The following is an 18,868-nucleotide window of genomic DNA, read 5'->3' as shown; positions in this document are numbered from 1 at the left end:
TACCCCTTCATACCTATATACCTATATACTTAGATAGCTACCAGGAAGTTATGGCCTCGAACTCCCAGAGATCCAAATACCTCTGTTTCCACAGAGCTGGAATAAAGGAGTGGACTACCATGTTAGGCCTACTTTTAACTTTTAATTTGTCTTTTTAAATTGTTTATTGAGAATGGATGACTGGTGCTGACTTGGGACACAGGTTGTGAACCCCAAGTTGGAAAACATGCACTAGCTCTGCTGTGTGGATTACATGCGGGCATGATTGAGAAAAGCCAGGATTGGTTGCTATCTAGGTGTACAGTGGCTCTCCAAAGGCAGTTAAGTGGCTTTCTGAAGTCACATAGCGGACAGTTCTCAAGGGACCACAAGGGAAGAAGAGGCACAAGTGGCCAGGTATCTAGAAGTGAAGAGGCGTTAGCAGTGCGGAGATCCTGTTTGATATTGGTATTTACATACGAGGGCGGGGTACAAGAAGCAAAGCGAAGAGCTCGCTCACAAATGACAGGAAATTTCAGAAAGCGAACCGGCTGGAGAACTTTGAGGTCCAAAAGCCTCAGGTCGTCCTATGCTTTAGGATACTTTCCGGTACTCTTGTATGATCTGAAACTCTTGTTTCCTATACGCCTAGTTTGGTACCGGACAGGAAAAGTAGCTGGAACTCTACCGGAAGCGTGGTGAACCGGGCGGGAAAAATAGACGGACTGGGCGGAAGCCGTGTATGCGTCGTCTGAGGAGAGCTGACCCTTCTCATAGGTGGAAACGTCAGGGACGAAGAGTCCAGGAAGAGTACTGGCAGGTGAGGGTTGAGGGGGCCGCCACTCCTCGGGAGCGCCTAGCTTCCGGAGGCTGGGGACGTGGTCAACTCCGCATCAGCCGAGAGGTGAACGCCTGGTCTTCACAGTGAGTTTTGTCTCTGGTGTGTGATCTCGAATAATTTAATTGTGGAATCTCCTTTTCTTTAGTCTTTTTAATTGGAATAATACCCGTCTCAGGATTAGGATTATTGTGAGAAGTCAATAAACACAGGGAGAGTAGTTTCTGGCACATGATAAGCCCTAGATTTAACAGTCGTTTCTGTACGTAGTAATACAGTCATACTGCTAGGAGCGGTGTGGATACCCTATTAAAAACTCACCGTTAGCTTCGGTCCGATGCCACCGGTTACTGAGTTTGACTGAGTTTCTTGCAAGAAATTATTAAACAAAACACGAAGTTGTAGTATTGTTTTAAAAAAAGTAGTAAGACATCTGAAAACAGGGATAAATAATGTTACTCATAATCTCACCATTTTACCTTCTTACGACTTTAAGCTCTTTCCCTATCAAAAATATTTGTCTTTTTATAATTTTTCTTTTTTTTTTCTTCGAAAAGGGGTCACATAATATCCACCTTGTCCTTGAACTTTGTACATATCAGAAAATGACCTTAAATTCCTAATTCTTGTTTCTCTACTTCCCAAGTGTTGGATTTTGTAGGTTACACCCAAATCTTACCAGGACTTTGATATTTAAAAAGTGTTCTCCATGAGCTGATGCGCTACCTAGGAGGTAGAGGCAGGAGGATCAGGAGTTCAAGACCAACCTGGTCATGTGGGACTCTTACCAAAAAGAAAAAGAGGTACAGAGTCTATTTGTCTGGGCATGGTAACAAATGTCTGTAATCCTAACACTTAGGTTGAGGAAGGAGGATTAGATTCATGGCCTGTGTCTACTGTATTAGAAGCCCATTTTATCAAAATTGCCAGATGACTTAAAGGGACTATAAAGTTTAAGAAGCCCCTTGTTAGAGGGAATTATATAGGCATGATAAAAGCCACAAGATTCAGACCTCTCACACTTGTGGCAAAGACAGAGAAATGTGGAGCTGTTTGTTTAACAAATCCTAAATTTCTAGAGTGCAGAGCATCGGACTGGGACCTGGAGGTACAGCACTGAATAGTCAACCAGTAAGATACTTCCAGCCTGGGTGGGGGGACATTGACAAATGAAAAAGTCAGTAAACTGTAGCCAGGATTCATTGGGAATAATTTATAGGGACACTGTTCTTGGTGTAATTGGATAGTCAAGGACCATTTTACCCCCATGGTGTAACATGGCTAAGCTAAATCTCAAGGGACATGTTATTCAGGTAGAATCAGCAGAGAACATCTTGGCCTAAGGGCAGCAATTAACTAAGGCATGTAGTCCAAAAGATGTTGGTTGGGTCACAAAAGTATTCTGTCTGGTGGGAACACACAATGGATTTGAGATATGGCTGGAAGGGAAGTTGGAGGGATGGCAAAGGAGACCTGGTCTAGTGGAGAAAGTAGATTTTATTGTGAATGTAACAGGGAGCCTCTGAAGGAATCTGTCTGTCATCTGTTAACTGTTTGGTACCGGGGATTATTAAATCCAGGCTTCATGTATGCTCAGCATATACTCCACTGAGCTATCCCACTGCTCTTGTCACAGGGCTACATTTTTGTACTCCCCACTCAGCCTCTAGAAAGGCACAGAGTACAAATCTGATTCTTTCTTCTTGTAACCAATTAAAATCCTTTGAGTATCTGTGTTGTCAGGTGGGGTAGGGTTCACTCTAGTTCAGGCTGACATATGGCCTATTGTGTAGCCCAAGCTGGCCTGAGACTCATCATGTAGCTCATGCTAACTTCAGTTTAAGATGCTCCTGTCAAGGTTTCCCAGGACTTGGCTGTGGGTAACCCTTTGATATAGATTCAAGCACTAACAGGTGGACTAGATTGTTGAGGACTTAAAATATATTGTCGTTGTGTGTGGGTTGTCAGAAGGTAACTTTATAGACTTAGGTCTCTCCTTCCACCTTCATGTGGCTTCTAGGATTTGGCTTAAGTTCTCAGGTTTGAGTGCCAGCACTTCATCTGATAAGTCATCTTACCAGACCCTCCCTCACACCTTTTAGCCTTTTTTTTTTTTTTTTTTTTTTTTTAAATGTTCATTGATGTTTTGCTTGCATGTATGTCTGTGTAAGCCTGTCAGAAGCTCTGGAATGGCAGTTACAGATAGGTGAGAGCTGCCATGTAGGGGCTGAGAATTGAACCTGGGTCCCATGGAAAAGCATCCAGTACTCTTAACTGCTGACCTTGCAAATGAGAGATTCTTGTTTGTTGTGTGTGCTTGTTCTTGCCATGTGTTAACTTGCATTGGAGTCTTTTGTTTAGAAGTGTTCTGTGGTGCTGGAGATAGGTAGAAGGAGAGAGCTGACATCACACAGTTGTCCTCTCTCCTCTACCCATGTATCACAGTGCCACAGCATAGCAGCCACATACTTGGTAAGTATTATCTACAGGGTGACAGGCTCAAAGGTCATAGATCTTTGTTTTTATATAATTTTTGGACCAATACCTCGAGTTAGGATGGGAGAAAGACAAAAAACTAGTGTTGTATATTTTATTTCCTCCCAGGGCTGGCTGGAGTAGGGGGAGGAGGGACTGTTCTGACTTTCTGGTGTACTCCTTAAATGTTGGGATTACAGGCAAAGTTGATACTTGTCATTAGAACTGTGGGAGTAAATTTGCTAGTGTCTAGTGAAAGGACTCAAGGCCAGGGGTTTAATTCCACTTTCAGTACTGGGTAACATTGTGACTTTAGGCAGGTCTCTTGGTGTGTTTCCTACAGATAGGAGATAACTCACTGGTTATTTGCCTCATAGGATTCCCCTTCCTTCCTTCCTTCCTTCCTTCCTTCCTTCCTTCCTTTCTTTCTTTTTTTTCTTCCTTTCTTTCTCTCTTTCTTTTTAAGTTTTTAAAAAGATTTATTTATTATATTTATTATGAGTACACTGTAGTTGTTTTCAGACACACCAGAAGAGGGCATCAGATCCCGTTACAGATAGTTGTGAGCCACCATGTGGTTGCTGGAAATTGAACTCAGGACCTCTGGAAGAGCAATCAGTGCTCTTAACTGCTGAGCAATCTCTTCAGCCCTGATTCTTTCTTTTTAATTAAAAAAATTATTTGTATGTATACATGATAGGTATATACAGGCACATGTGCTGTGGGGAACAGAGGAGAATATTGTGGCTTTAACTCTCTCTTTCCACTTTTAGGTAGGTTCTGGGAATTGAACTCAGGTAGCCAGGCTTGTTCAGCAAGCATCTTTAACCACTTGCTAGTCCTTGTTTCACATGGTTCTTATGTGGATTAAATGAGATAATATATGTCAGAAAATCTGTAAATATTAACAGTGAAGTTTAAATGTGGTGGTATCATTTAGGTCTCCCATTTCCCCTTTTTCTTTCTTACTTTTTTTGGTTCTTCAAAATGGGGTCTTATATATTTGGGAGTGAACTTGAATTTGTTATGTAGCCAAAATGACTTCCTGCTCTTACTGCATCTGCCAAGGCTGAGGGTACAGTCTCTCACCACCAAGCCCTGCTTAGACCTGCCTTGAATGTGCTCAGATAATAACTGACCGAGCCTGCAGATTCGTTAGACACAAAGATCTTTGGGAATCTCTTGAAGTGCAGTGAGTCAGAGAGCCACCTTGTGACTGGCATTCCATCTCAACCTCAGAAGAAACTGAGGACAGACAGGGGCCTAACTTCTGAAGAAAGAGAATGCTCAAAAGACCAGCTGGTTTCTGGGAGAGCAAACTGTTTTGTTTTGTTTTGTTTTGTTTTGAGACAGGGTTTCTCTGTGTAGCCCTGGCTGTCCTGGAACTCACTCTGTAGACCAGGCTGGCCTTGAATTTGGAGATCTGCCTGCCTCTGCTGACTGAGTGCTGGAATTAAAGGCGTGAGCCACCACCAGTGGCTGTGGGGGCAAACTGCTTTATTGGGTTTAGTAGTATGAAGCCTCACTGCTTGAATATTCACAACCTAACAGGTAAACAGAACCGAAGATCAGCCCTGACTTTCTGCCCCTGAGTGATGCTTATTAGCCTCGCTCTTCGTAGATGAAGTGCTAATGTCCAGAGCCACGAGGCCCAGGCTCTCAGCTGAATTGCTTGAGTGGTTTACTTCTTAGAACTTATTATTTCTTTAAAAAATCTATAAGAAAAAGATTTAATAAAAAAATTAAAACCCAGGGCTGGAGAGATGGCACAGCAGTTAAGAGCACTGACTGCTCTTCTAGAGGTCTTGAGTTCAATTCCCAGTTAACTACATGGTGGCTCACAACCATCTTTAATGGAGTTTGATGCCCTCTTCTGGTGTGTCTCAAGATAGCAACAGTGTACTCATATACACAAAATAAATAATTAAAAAAAACACAAGGAAAATCTGTCTTAAAGTCAATTACAACCTCCTTTTTTAAAAAGATGTGTTTGTTTATTTTATGTATGTGAGTGCACTGTAGCTATCTTCAGACACACCAGAAGGTATCTAATCCCATTACAGATGGTTGTGACCCACCATGTGGTTGCTGGGAATCGAACTCAGATCCTCTGCAAGATCACTGTTGGCTTGCTCTTAACCACTGAGCCATCTCTCCAGCCCCCTCAACACAACCCCTTAAGGTAGCTTGTGCCACACACTTGAGTAATTTGGGGGCCCATCATCAGCTCTGTGAAGCTAAGGCTGTGCTTTTCATTATGCTGGTAGTTTTGTTTAGTGACAGGCCTCATGTAGTTCAACTGGCCTTGAACTCAATATGTAGCTGAAGATGACTTTAAACTCCTGATTATCCTGCCTTCGTCTTCTAAGTGCTAGGGTTACAGGCATGTGTCACCAGACTTAGCTATATAATATATAATATATTTTTGCAATTAGTAGTCTGCTTGTAACAAATAGCCACTGTTGAGTAAATTGGGAAAAAACTATGAATGTCATAATACACGGTCTCTGTTGAGTTTGAACTTCTAATGCATTTGTTCATTGCTCTGCTGAAACTGGTGTTTCTTTTGTTATAGGTGGAATTGGACTGATTGCTGAAGCTTGTTTTCTCAGCCCAGGCAAATTTTTACATTTTTACGTTTTTCTTACAATGGCTTCTATTCACAAATTACTGACTGGTACTCATATTCATAGACACTTCCTGAGGCCAGGGGCTATATTACCTCCATTTGTGGGTAGTCATTTTGTAGACTATTCTTCCAGTAGTCTTCAGAAAAAAGTGGCTTCTGCTGACAGAGTCTCCCAGCAGGGAAAGACTGCAGAGGACTTACAAGGACACGACCGCAAAGAAGTTGCTTTGGATGTACCTTCTGACAGGACACCTGAAGTTAGTTTTGATAAAATAATAAGAGATGAAGCAATGGAACATTTTAGACGTTTGAAGGATGAAATTGTAGCTCATTTGAGAGGGCCAGATGGCCGCTCACTACAGGAGGTCATAATGGAACAAGCCAGGGTTGTCTGGCAGTTTCGTGAGAAAGAAGATTTGGATAAGTGGACAGTGACTTCTGATAAGACAATTGGAGGTAGAAGTGAAATATTCTTGAAAATGAGCAAGAACAACCGAAGTGCCCTGCTTTATGGAACTCTGAGCTCTGAGGCTCCTCAGGATGGGGACAGTAACCAAAGTGGATACTGTGCGATGATCTCCAGGATTCCAAGGGTAGGTGAGGCCTGTTTTCTAGTGACTTTGATTATAGCATGAACTATAATAGACACTTGCTCTTCTGTAAGTGAACACATCTGGTTTGCTATATACAGGCATCTTGCCTTATATAGAGATAAGTAACTACTTGGCCTTACTGTAAAAGGGGGCTGTGGTTCCTTGTTTCTGGACAGTATTTTGGGTTTGAGAAGAATGGTGCATCTGAGAATCCTGAGAAAATAGACTTTGAAAGAGGAGATTGCTATCTCCAGCTTGGACCAAAGTAGGGTCACCCTGTGGCCTTTGTTTTTGGTTTTAAGTCAGGGTCTCTCATGCAGCTCAGGCTGGCCTTGAGCTAACTGTAGCTGAGGATGACCTTGAACTCCTGATATTCCTGCCTTGACCTAAATGTTGGAATTAAGGGATGTGCCACTTCATCTGGTACTTATATTCATATTTTACATTATTTTGCTGGGGACTGCAGAGATAGTCCAGTCAGTAAAGTCTCTGCCATACAAGCACGATGACCTGAGCTTGGGTCTCCAGTACACGTGTAAGAATTTGGGTGTGGCACTGTGCACCTATCAGTAACAAACAGTTGCGTATGTGTGTGTAATGGCTGTGTATACACATCTGTTGTTACTTCTCTGTGTCTGTTATGCTAACTGTGGATACACACTACTGGACTCTAGTACCATGTGGTTTATTCTAGCCTTTCATCTCTCATCTTTATCTCCCCTAATAGTGAGAAATCTTCGTCCTATCACTGTCCACTCTCTAACCCCAGGAATGTATTATGCAGCTTTGGAAGTTTTCTAGTTGTGTTCCCCAAATTAGTCTTTGAACTCCTGGGCTTAAGTGACCCTCCATTGCCCACTACCTTAGCATATGGAATTATAAGTATGCACCACCATGCTTCATGTTTATTCTGTATTGAGGACCAGGGCCTTCAGCATTCCATGCAGGTATCAGAAGCATAGCCATATTCAGCCCCTGTTTCATGATTCTTAACCCAAAACCTTGTCAGAAATCACATTAGAATGCAGTACTTATCCTGGGCCTGGTGGTGCAGGCTTATAATCCCAGCAGTGTGGGAAAGCAGGAGTTTTGCCAAACCAAGGCCTGCCTAGGCTACTGAGTAAGTTCAGGCCCAGCCTATGCAAATAAGGGAAATCATATCTCAGAATAAAAACCTTGGGTGTAGTAGTAAATTCTTGTACTCACTACATTTGGGAGGAGGCAGGAGGATTGGGAGTTTAAGGTTATTCTGAGTTATGTTGTGAGTTCTAGGCTACAGGAGGCACCCTCTCAGAAAGCTACAAAGCCAAAGGAAGGCGAGAGACACAGCAGGTCTATGAAGTGCTTACTTGTTCAAGGCCCGATATCCAATCAGTATTCCCATATTAGGAAACAACAGAAAACAACATTGCTTTACTAATTCTTTTCTTTTTTTTCTTCCTTTCTTTCATTTGTTCATTCTTTGGTTTGGTTTGATTTTTTTGTTTTGTTTTTGTTTTTTTGAGACAGGGTTTCTTTGTGTAGCCATGGTTGTCTGGGAACTTGACTAGGCTGGTTTAGAACTCACAGAGACCCATTTTTCTCTGCCTCCCAAGTCCTTGGATTGAAGCTGTGTGCTGAGAACACAGTGTTTAAATACAAGGTTTCTTTTGTTTTAAGTCTTAAGGTTTCTGGCTAGAGCTGCAGGTAGATGCAGCCACACCTAGGTTTGATGTGGGTGCTAGGGGTCTGAACTCCAATCCATATGCTTTTGCAAGAAGCACTGATCCATTTTTTCAGCCTCATGATTTACAAAACTTGAGCTTGATTTTTGATGGGGCAAGACATTTGTCATAAAATAGACCACCCAAAATTTATTATTCCTTAACCAGGGAAGAAAAGTACATTTATTTCCATTCAGTAAACACAAATGAATGACTGTTATACAGAAACACTGTTCTAGGTTAATCATGCCTTGAACATTACCTTAGAAACATATGTCAATATGATTGTACTAGAATAATGATGAACAGGTTTATTTTGCAAAATATACATAGAATGCCATATTAGGTGGACAAGATGGTTCAGTGGGTAAGGTACTTGCTGCTAAACTGGAAGACGCTAGTCCAGTCTCTGGAACCCATATGGAAAAAAGAAAGACTAACAAAAGTTGTCCTCTGGCATCCGTATGTGCTCCTTCCCCCAACATTAAACAACCTGCTGACTTGGTGATGGCTCATGTTTTCTCACAGTGCAGAATGAACTAAACAGCTTGCTTTGCTGTACCTCAGGGTGCTTTTGAGAGGAAGCTGTCTTATGATTGGTCCCAGTTCAATACTCTGTATCTCCGAGTCCGTGGGGACGGCCGGCCTTGGATGGTGAATATCAAGCAAGACACAGACTTTATCCAGAGAAAAAATCAGATATACAGTTACTTCATGTTCACCCGTGGGGGGCCCTACTGGCAGGAAATCAAGGTAAAATTTCAGTTCTTCACTGTCAGGAAAATGGAATCTATTGAAATTATGGTTACATTGTAGTTTTCTTTTTCATACTAATAATTTTTATATAAAATAGAGGCAGAATGAATAGAAGTAAGAGGACCTTGGAGGGGCTGGGCTGGAGAGATGGCTCAGCGGTTAAGAGCACTGATTATTCTTCCAGAGGTCCTGAGTTCAATTCCCAGCAACCACATGGTGGCTCACAACCATCTGTAATGGGATCTGATGCCCTCTTCTGGTGTGTCTGAAGACAGCTACAGTGTACTCATATAAATAAAATAAATTGGGCTGGAGAGATGGCTCAGCAGTTAAGAGCACTGACTGCTACAGTGTACTCATATAAATAAAAATAAATAAATAATATTTTAAAAATAAATAAATCTTTTTAAAAACAGAGGATCTTGGGGGGAAGATTTAAAAGATTAATTAAGATTTAAAAGACAAATGATTTTTTTTTTCAATTAATAAAAATGAGCTAGGTATGGTAGCACATGCCTTTTTTTTTTTTTTTTTTTTTTCTCGAGACAGGGTTTCTCTGTGTAGCCCTGGCTGTCCTGGAACTCACTCTGTAGACCAGGCTGGCCTCGAACTCAGAAATCCACCTGCTTCTGCCTCCCAAGTGCTGCCCGGCAGTAGCACATGCCTTTAATCCCAGCACTCTGGAGGCAAAGGTAGGCAGGTCTCTCTGAGTTTGAGCCCAGCCTGGCCTACATAGCAAGTTCTAAGACAGTCAGGGCTATATGGAGAGACCCTAATTTAAAAATCTTAATTTATGTATATATGTGTCCTAGTTAAGATCACTGTTGCTATGGGGAAACATCATGACCAAAGCAAGTTGGGAGGAAAGGTCTGTTTCACTCACATCCCTTCCAACACTCATCATCAAAAGCAGTGAGGACAGGAACTCAAGCAGGGCAGACAGGGACCTGGAGGCAAGAGCTGATGCAGAGGCCATGGAGTGGTGCTGCTTACTGACTTGTGTCTCATGACTTGCTCAGCCTGCTTGCTTATAGAACCCAGGACCACCAGCCGAAGAATGGCCCCACCCACAATGGCCTGGGCCCACCCCTATCAACCACTAATTAAGAACATGCTCCATAGGCTTGCCTATGTCCTGACCTTGGGGAAGCATTCTCTCAATTGCTGTTCCCTCCTCTCTGATGACTGTAAGTTGAGTCAAGTTGGCATAAAACTAGCCAACAGTATGTTAACTTACTAGCCAATACATTTGTGTGTCAGTGAGGAGAAGGATGTGTGAATGTAGGCAGATGCTCTACCACTGAGCTATATTCTTGTCTCATTAAAAAAAAAAAATCAATCGACCGGGCGGTGGTGGTGTACGCCTTTAATTCCATCACTTGGGAGGCAGAGGCAGGCGGATTTCTGAGTTCGAGGCCAGCCTGGTCTACAGAGTGAGTTCCAGGACAGCCAGGGCTACACAGAAAAACCCTGTCTCGAAAAACAAAACAAAACAACAACAAAAAATCAATCAAAATCAAAAGATTTGACTTTTTCCTGTGGTACAAGTAGCCAGCATCCTCCCACCTTCACTCCATTCTAGGGTTGCAGCCAGCCTGAAGCTCTCACTTGCCATGAGAATACTTCACAGCCCAGCCCAGAGCTTTATTTTTTATTTTGAGGTAAGGTATCACTAAATTGCCTGTGCTGGCCTAGAACTGTCATCTTCCTTTAACTCTTAAGTAGCAAGGATTCACAGGCCTGATGGGCGTATGTGTGTGTCTGTATGTGTGCAAGCACGCGTGCCTATTGTCTACCTTTGGTCTAAGGTAAAGTGGTGAACTACTTTCAAATTTACAGTAGTGTAAAAACAGAACACCTCAGAAAACTGCAGTTTTAATCCAAAGAGCTGGCCATTCTTATACATGAATTTTTTTACTTACTTTCTTACCTACTTATTGAAATGTGGTCATGTTATGTTGCTAAAGCTAGCCTTGAACCAGTGAATTTAGGTAATCCTTCTGCCTTAGTCTCTGGAGTAGCTGGGATGATAGCTTTTAGCATATGTAAAATATTTAGATATGGACATTAAATATTTATTGTTGTGGTTCCAGCAGATGCTCAAGTGTTCATGTTCCAGCTCTGAAATAACTGATCTCTTTTTTCCAGATTCCTTTCTCCAAATTTTTCTTTTCAAATCAAGGAAGGGTACGCGACGTCCAGGGCCCACTTGTACTGGACAAGGTAATGTTTCCACTCCAAATGAGGCCTTCCTTAGTGAACTACAGTTGTTGTGAGGTCCAGCTCAGTCTGTTTTGCAAGGATGGCAGATGACAGATTAACATTCCTGCGCAGGCTCCTCTATGAGGACAGAAACTGACTTGGACCTCTGTCCTGGGGGGTGTTAGTTGTTTTGTTTTCAGTACACTTCATTTTATTTTAGCTTTGTGTAAGAGCTCAGAACTTCCAGGAGATGCCATTGAGAGGCCATGCTGTATTGCTGTCTTAGTGGACTACTTGAAGGGGGTGGGGAGAAGCAGTCACCTAATTTTGCTGGGGCACCCCTGTAAATCCCAGCGCTTGAGGAGTGAAGGAGGAGGATCAGGAGTTAAAGGCCAGCTGTGGCTATATATCAAGTTCAGGGCCCTGTCAGGAAAAAAAGAAAGCAGTCTTGTATTTGTTTTGTTTGTTTGTTTGTTTGTTTTTTCTTTTTGAGACAGGGTTTCTCTGTGTAGCTCTGGCTGTCCTGGAATTCACTCTGTAGACCAGGCTGGCCTCCAACTCAGAAATCCACCTGCCTCTGCCTCCCAAGTGCTGGGATTAAAGGCGTGTGCCACCACTGCCCGGCACGTATTTATACTTCTTATAGTATGGCAAATGAAAAGTGTACCATGCTAAGGGCTGGTGGTAGGAAGGCTCCGTAGTGATTTAGGAAGGACATCCCTACATCAGCACATGAGATTCTAATCCATCTCTCATTTTATGTTTAGATCTCTTCTATAGGATTCACTCTGTCTGATAAGGTGGATGGACCATTCTTCCTGGAAATAGATTTCATTGGTGTGTTTACTGATCCAGCCCATACAGAAGAATTTGCTTATGAGAATTCTCCAGCTCTTAACCCAAGACTCTTCAAATAGAGAACTGGAGACTTAAGTAAAGTGATGGTCACAAGACAGACAAAGCCTGTCTGTCTACCCGGCCCCTACTTATTTAATGGCCTCTCAGTGGAATCTCCTAGAAGTTCTTCTGGTTGCTTACATAAAGCTAAAATAAAAGAAAACACACTGAAAACAAAATAAAGCCTTTCTGCCTACCATCTCCCCTCAGCCTTTCTCTGCTGTCCTGGAAACTGAAATTGAATACAGAGCCTTGTGTATGTGAGACAGACATGAGCTATACTCCCGTCCCCAAGTGAGCATTTATTTAATGTGGTAATGAGTGTTGTTATATGTTCCTTAACATTAAGTGCTGGTGCTAAGAGAGCAGGTTCTTGGCCCAGCATGAAACCAGGGCTTCAGCTTATAGAGAGAGGCACAGTGTAAGGAACACATTTGCTGGGAAACTTCCCATAGGAGATTGTCCTTTGTAAGGAGACTGTTTTCAAATAAGGCTCTGGTGCAGCTGTGGCTGGTTTTCTACCACGTTGTCCCTTTGTTTCCTAATTGACCTTTGAGGAAAGGAGTCTGTTAAACAATGTGAAGACAAAAGTCATTGGGAAATTGCTTGCCTTCAAAGACATGAGACTAGTTCTTACTCTCAGGGGCTACATAGCTGTTGGTGATAGGAGAGACAGACTGTGGCTGCTCAAGAGCCCCATTCATTTAAAAATGCCACAGAGGGAGCTGCAGAGGCAGCTCAGCTCACAGTGCTGACTGCTCTAGAGAGTACCCAGGTTCTGTTCCCAGCACCCAGATGGCAGCATTTTGGGTTGATTTCCAGGGGTTCTGAAGCCCTCTTTTGGCCTCCAATGGTACCAGTCTCACATGTGCACAGACATACATCCCTATATATTAAATGAAAAAAATTAAAAGGCTTATTTTTATTTTATGTGTATTGGTGTTTGCCTGCCTGTGTTGTCTGTGCACATGTGTATACAGATGCCCATGAAAGTGAGAAGAGGGTGTTGGATTCCCGGGAACCCGAGTTACAGACTATTGTGAGCCAGACCACACTAGGCCCAGCCTTAGCTTGGAGACCAACCTCGGCAAGGGGTGTTTGGGAGTGGTGAAAGTAACAACTCGAAGTCAATCCTGGGGTACAAACTGACAGCCTTCTGTTCTGCTTGACAGCTCTCCAGAGCGCTCATCAAGACAGCTCAGCTCTTGTAGACCAAAGCCCAGTCTTATCAATTAAATTGTCCTCTTATGGATTCCATGGCCTGTATTCACACATACATATACTCACACACAAATACACATAATTAAAAATTAAACTTTTTTGTTTTGTTTTGTTTTTCGAGACAAGGTTTGTCTGTGTAGCCCTGGCTGTCCTGCAACTTGCTCTGTAGACCAGACTGGCCTCAAACTCAGATCCACCTGCCTCTGCCTCGTGAATGCTGGGATAAAGCCATGTGCCACCACTACTAGGCTTAAACATTACTTTAATAAAGGTAGGGGTGGGGGGTTTAAACCAAGCCTGGAGGTAGGTCTACAATACCAGATGCTTGTGGGAGGGAGGCAAAAGTTTAACAAATTCAAGATCAGCCTGAGCTATAGAATGAATTCAAGGCCAGCCTGGGCCTCTTAATGAGACCCTGTCTCCAAATGGAGAGATAGAGGGCTTGGGGTGTAGTTCAGTGGTAGAGAGCTTGTTTAGTGTGAACGGCTCTGGGCCTATTTTCCAAAGGTGCAAAATCACCTTTACCAGTGGAAAACTGCTCCAGTTTTCCCATACTCTTACCATTATGTGTTTTGTGTATATGAATGTGGTGTAGGTATGCATATGTCATGACATGCACGTGGAGCTCAGGTGTTTTGGTGTTTTTGGAGACAGGGTTTCTGTGTAGCCCTGGCTGTCCTAGAACTTTAATGTAGATCAGGATGGCCTCAAACTCAGAGATCTGCCTGCCTCTGCTTCCTGAGTGCTGGAATTAAAGGCGTAACACCACTACTGCCCAGACACAACCTCAGATGTTAAGCTTCAGCTCTCACACTGTTTGAGGAAGGGTCTTAATCTGATACTCTGCATGTCAGGCTAGCTAGCTGGCAAACTGCTAGGGAGTCTCCTCTCTGCCTCCGGTTGCTGTATTGCTAGAATTATAAGTGTGTACTAGAGTATTCAAGGCAGAAACATGGTCCACTGAACCATTTTCTGTTGTTACTTTGATACAGGGTCTTACTGTGTCAGGCCCAGGGTGGCTTTGAACTTGCTTCTGACTCCCCAGTGTACTCTCAAGTGCTGGGATTGTTATAGAATACTTTTGTCCATGACTTCCTACCATTTTCGTGGCTGGCTTTAAACTTGTGATCTTTTTGGAGCCAACACATCCATCTTAAAATTTTTTTATTGGATATTATATTTATATTTCAGATTTTATCCCCTTACTCCATTCCCCCACCCCCCACTCCATCTCCCCATCTTAAAATTCTTTAAAAAATGTTTTAGGCCTGCCTTGTCTACCATAGTGAGCCCAAGAGCAGCCATGTTATATAGAAATCCACTGTGTAAATAAACAATGAAATTTTATTACACTTTTTTTGTTTAGGAGTACATGCGGAAATGAGAGGACAGATGTGAGAGTCATCAATAAGTTTAGCAGCAAAACCCACTGGTTGTAAATTTATTTACACTTAGCTTCTTTGATGTCATATCTAAGAAGTCATCAATTCACCCAAGATCACTCTTATATTTTATATAAATATTTATACTACAAGAAGTAACCAAACTGGCAACTTTTTGAGGCTTGGCACGCAAATGGTCCAGGCTGCATTCAGTGCAGCGAAATATCCCCACCCACGGACTCCCGTGCTAAGGTTTGCACAGCCGCCATGAGTTACATCAGTCTGCCCACCGTGCTGCCCAGCTCCCCCAGCAAGACCCAGGGGCAGATCCAGGTGATTCTCGGACCCATGTTCTCAGGGAAAATCACGGAGCTGAAGAGAAGAGTCTGGCGCTTCCAGATTGCCCAGTACAAGTGCCTGGTCATCAAGTATGCCAAAGACACACGCTATAGCAACGTATAGCTTCTCCAGACGATTAGAACACCGTGGACGCACTGCCTGCCTCCATGCTGCGGGATGTGACCCAGGAGGCCTTGAGTGTGGCTGTCATTGGCATCGATGAGGGGCAGTTTTTCCCTGACATTGTGGATTTCTGTGAAATGATGGCTAATGCAGGCAAGACAATGATTGTGGCGGCGCTGGATGGAACCTTCCAGAGGAAGGCTTTCAACAGCATCTTGAACCCGGTGCCCCTGGCCGAGCGTGTGTGCATGGAGTGCTTCCCAGAAACTGCCTACACCAAGAGACTGGGCCTGGAGAAAGAGGTGGAGGTGATTGGCGGAGCAGACAAGTATCACTCCGTGTGCCTTTAAGAAGTCTTCAGCACAGACTGCTGGGCTGAAGAGAACAAAGAGAACTGCCCGGTGCTGGGGCAGTCTGGGGAGGCCTAGGCTGTCAGGAAGCTCTTTGCCCCTCAGCAAGTCCTACAGTACAACTCTGCCAACTGAGGGGACCTGAAGGCCTGCCAGCTCCTACCCCAGGTTGGACTCTCAGGGGCAGGGTCTGCCATTCCTAATGGACATTGTACCCTGGACAGGCTCATCATCTGCTTGCTGAAGCCTTTTTTTTTTTTTTTAAGTTCTATTCTTGGTTGCTGAGATGCCTCAGCACAGACTGGAGCTCAGACCCTGCCTGGTGGCTAGGGTCCCACATTCAAAGGTGAGGACAGAGCTGCCCAGCATTGTGGCACTGGCGGTGCTAGCTTCTTCCTTGTTGGTGGCTTTCACTGCTGGGTTGCAGTCTCAGAGCCCCATGCCTTACCAAGGCTCCAGCCCTTGCACAACTCCCCCACTTGTGCCTAAACATGACCTAGGCTGCCACTATGTCCCCCAGAACTAGCCATTGACATGAGCCAAGAGAATATTTTTCTTGTGCTCCGTTGTGCAAAGTGAACAATATTAAAGTTTACTACTTAATGAGAGAGAGAAAAAAAAAAAAAGGAACAAAACTGAACCCATTTTGAATAAAACTTCTATTTTGAATAGGGGTCAAATAAAGTTTAAGTTCCCAAAATCTTCTGGGGTAACTGACATTCTGTTTGACAGAAAGAGACATTTTTGTGGGTAACTGACATCCTACTTGGCAAGTTGAGACATGAATGTAAGGCAAGTTGAATAACCCAACCAATGGGAACAGGGTAAGTGTACCACAACGACATGTTCCTAAGGAAATCCCCTCCCCCTAAATCCTGACTGATGGAATAACTTGGCACAGATGTTAATAGTTTTGAAGCTCAAAGATTCTGTTATACTGAGTATTATACTGAGTATAATAAATTTTTCTCATTTACCTAAATTCTAAGATGAACATTCGAAGATGCAGTCAGCTGCTACATCTTGCTGCGGTCCCTGACCACTCAGTTTTTGCTGCCTAATTCAAATAAATATTTTGCTTTGCTGGGCTCTTGTGCCTGCTTGGGTTGTTTTGATTTCTTCCCAGGTGGTGGTGGTGGTGGTGGTGGCGGCGGCGGCGGCGGCAGCACACGCCTTAAATCCCAGCACTCAGGAGAAAAAAGCAGCTGGTACTCTTTAGTTTAAGGCCGTCCTGCTCTTACAGAGGCAAGTTCCAGGACAGCCATGGTTACATAGAGAAGCTCTGTCTTGTAAGAAAGGTTTATGGGGCTGGAGAAATGCTCTTCCAGAGGTCCTGAGTTCAATTCCCAGCACCCACATGGTGGCTCACAGCCATCAGTAATGGCTAATGCCCTCTTCTGGCTGGTCAGTGTACATGTAGATAGAGCACTCAAACATAAAGCTTTAAGAAAGAAAGAAAAGAAAGAAAGAAAGAAAGAAAGAAAGAAAGAAAGAAAGAAAGAAAGAAAGAAAGAAAGAAAGGAAGGAAGGAAGGAAAGAAAATAGTCTTGGAACCTTCATTAGAGCCAGATAGCCAGAAACACTTTATAGACTATAATTTTATTGTTACACTTATCTTTGTAACAAAACTACAACTTTGATCCTTGTACCTTGTAGTAAAGTTGAGAAGTATTCTACCATTGTATTTCTTTCTTTCTTTCTTTCTTTCTTTCTTTTTTTTTTTTTTTTCAAGACAGGGTTTCTCTGTGTAGTCCTGGCTGTCCTGGAACTCACTTTGTAGACCAGGCTGGCCTCGAACTCAGAAATCCACCTGCCTCTGCCTCCCAAGTGCTGGGATTAAAGGTGTGCGCCACCACCGCCCGGCCCTACCATTGTATTTCTTAAGATTTTGATTATTTGTATTTCCATACAAATTTTATTTCAGCACAAACAATGAACAAAAAGAAAAAAATAGATTGATAAAAATTGTATTCACGCTGGGCAGTGGTGGGGCATGGCTTTAGTCCCAGAGTGAGTTCTGTGAGTTCGAGGCCAGCCTGGTCTATAGAGTTCCAGGACAGCCAGGGCTACAGAGAAAAAAAGTACTCAGTTTATAGATCAATTTTGAATGTTTTAATTCTAATCTCTTGTTATTATAGAGACATGAAAATTTTAATTTAGATCTTTAGTTTCAGCAATATTTTATAGTTTTTCAGTGTAGAAATCTTCACTCTAGTTTGAGTATGAAATCTCTCTCAAAGACTATAGGTTTGATTATTGCCTAAGGTGCCATTGGGATGTAATATTCCCTGTTTTTGTAGTTTTGAGACAGGGCCACAGTATATAGCTTTGGCTAGAATGGAACTCACAGCAATCCTGCCTCTTGGTTCCAAGTATTAAAATACTGGCTACTAAAAGTATGAGCCACCTGTGGTGGTTTTGATGAAAATGGCTCCCACAGACTCATATATTTGAATACTTGGGTGATTGGTTGGTGGAACTGTTTGGGAAGGATTGGGAGGTATAGCTTTAGTGAGGAGCTCACTATAGGTGGGCTTTGATGCTTCAAAAAGCCTAGGTCATTCATTGTTTTCTCTATCTGTGGATAAGGATTTAAGTAAGCTCTCAACTACTGCACCAGCAACATGCCACTGTATATGCCTACCTGCCATGTTCCCTGCTATAGTAGTCATGGACTCTAACCCTCTGGAACCATAAGCCCCAAATTAAACACTTTTGTAAGGAGCCTTGGTCATAGTGTTTTGTCTCCCACCAAACCCAGTTTAATGGATCCCACCCCACTCACTCCGGCCCAAAGGTTTTTATTTATTTATTATATGTAAGTACACTGTAGCTGTCTTCAGACACCCCATAAGAGGTCATCAGATCTCATTACAGATGGTTGTGAGCCACCATGTGGTTTCTGGGATTTGAACTTATGACCTCCAGAAGAGCAGTCAGTGGTCTTTTTGTTTGTTTTTGTTTTTGTTTTTTTTTTTTGTTTGTTTTTTTGTTTTTTGAGACAGGGTTTCTCTGTGTAGCCCTGGCTGTCCTGGAACTCACTCTGTAGACCAGGCTGGCCTTGAACTCAGAAATCCGCCTGCCTCTGCTTCCCAAGTGCTGGGATTAAAGGTGTGTATCACCAATGCCCGGCTGCAGTCAGTGCTCTTAACCACTGAGCCATCTCAACAGCCCTGATTTTTTTTTTTAAGATTTAATTTTTAAAGCTATGTGTATATGTGTAGGCATATGCCCATGAGTGCTGGGTGCCCATGAAGACCAGAAAAGGATGTGGGAACCCCTTTATCTGGAGTTATAGGCAGTTGTGAGCTGCCTGATTTGGGTCCTAAAAATTGCAGAGTCCTTTGCAAGAGTAGTACATACCTGCTGGTGATGTGGCAG

The 18,868-nt window shown here is 43.0% G+C and overlaps 1 protein-coding gene and 1 pseudogene across 5 annotated transcripts; both read left to right on the top strand.

The window, feature by feature from the left end:
- Positions 1–675: 675 nt before the first annotated feature.
- Ndufaf1 (NADH:ubiquinone oxidoreductase complex assembly factor 1) lies at positions 676–12,271 on the top strand. 5 transcript variants are annotated; one of them, XR_013108764.1, is made up of 6 exons: positions 765–903; positions 5,868–6,514; positions 8,785–8,970; positions 10,556–10,634; positions 11,122–11,196; positions 11,943–11,995. XR_013108764.1 is itself a non-coding variant. In XM_034495233.2 (5 exons), exons 2-5 carry the CDS (start codon positions 5,942–5,944, stop codon positions 12,090–12,092), a joined length of 984 nt encoding a protein of 327 aa, XP_034351124.1. In that variant the 5' UTR covers positions 676–799; positions 5,868–5,941; the 3' UTR covers positions 12,093–12,271. The 5 variants fall into 5 exon arrangements, 4 of the variants coding, with proteins under 4 accessions (XP_034351124.1, XP_034351125.1, XP_076785622.1 ...); XM_034495233.2 differs by lacking the exon at positions 10,556–10,634 and having other exon boundaries at positions 676–799; positions 11,943–12,271; XM_034495234.2 differs by lacking the exon at positions 10,556–10,634 and having other exon boundaries at positions 698–903; positions 11,943–12,271.
- A 2,549-nt stretch (positions 12,272–14,820) lies between these two features.
- On the top strand, positions 14,821–15,765 carry LOC117704363 (thymidine kinase, cytosolic pseudogene; annotated as a pseudogene).
- The last annotated feature ends 3,103 nt before the right edge of the window (positions 15,766–18,868 follow it).

This window comes from Arvicanthis niloticus, chromosome 2 (genome assembly GCF_011762505.2).
Source record: "Arvicanthis niloticus isolate mArvNil1 chromosome 2, mArvNil1.pat.X, whole genome shotgun sequence".
In the NCBI taxonomy this organism is placed as follows: Eukaryota; Metazoa; Chordata; class Mammalia; order Rodentia; family Muridae; genus Arvicanthis; species Arvicanthis niloticus.
Note: the sequence above shows the minus strand (reverse complement) of the source record. Positions and strands in the feature narration are given on the sequence as shown.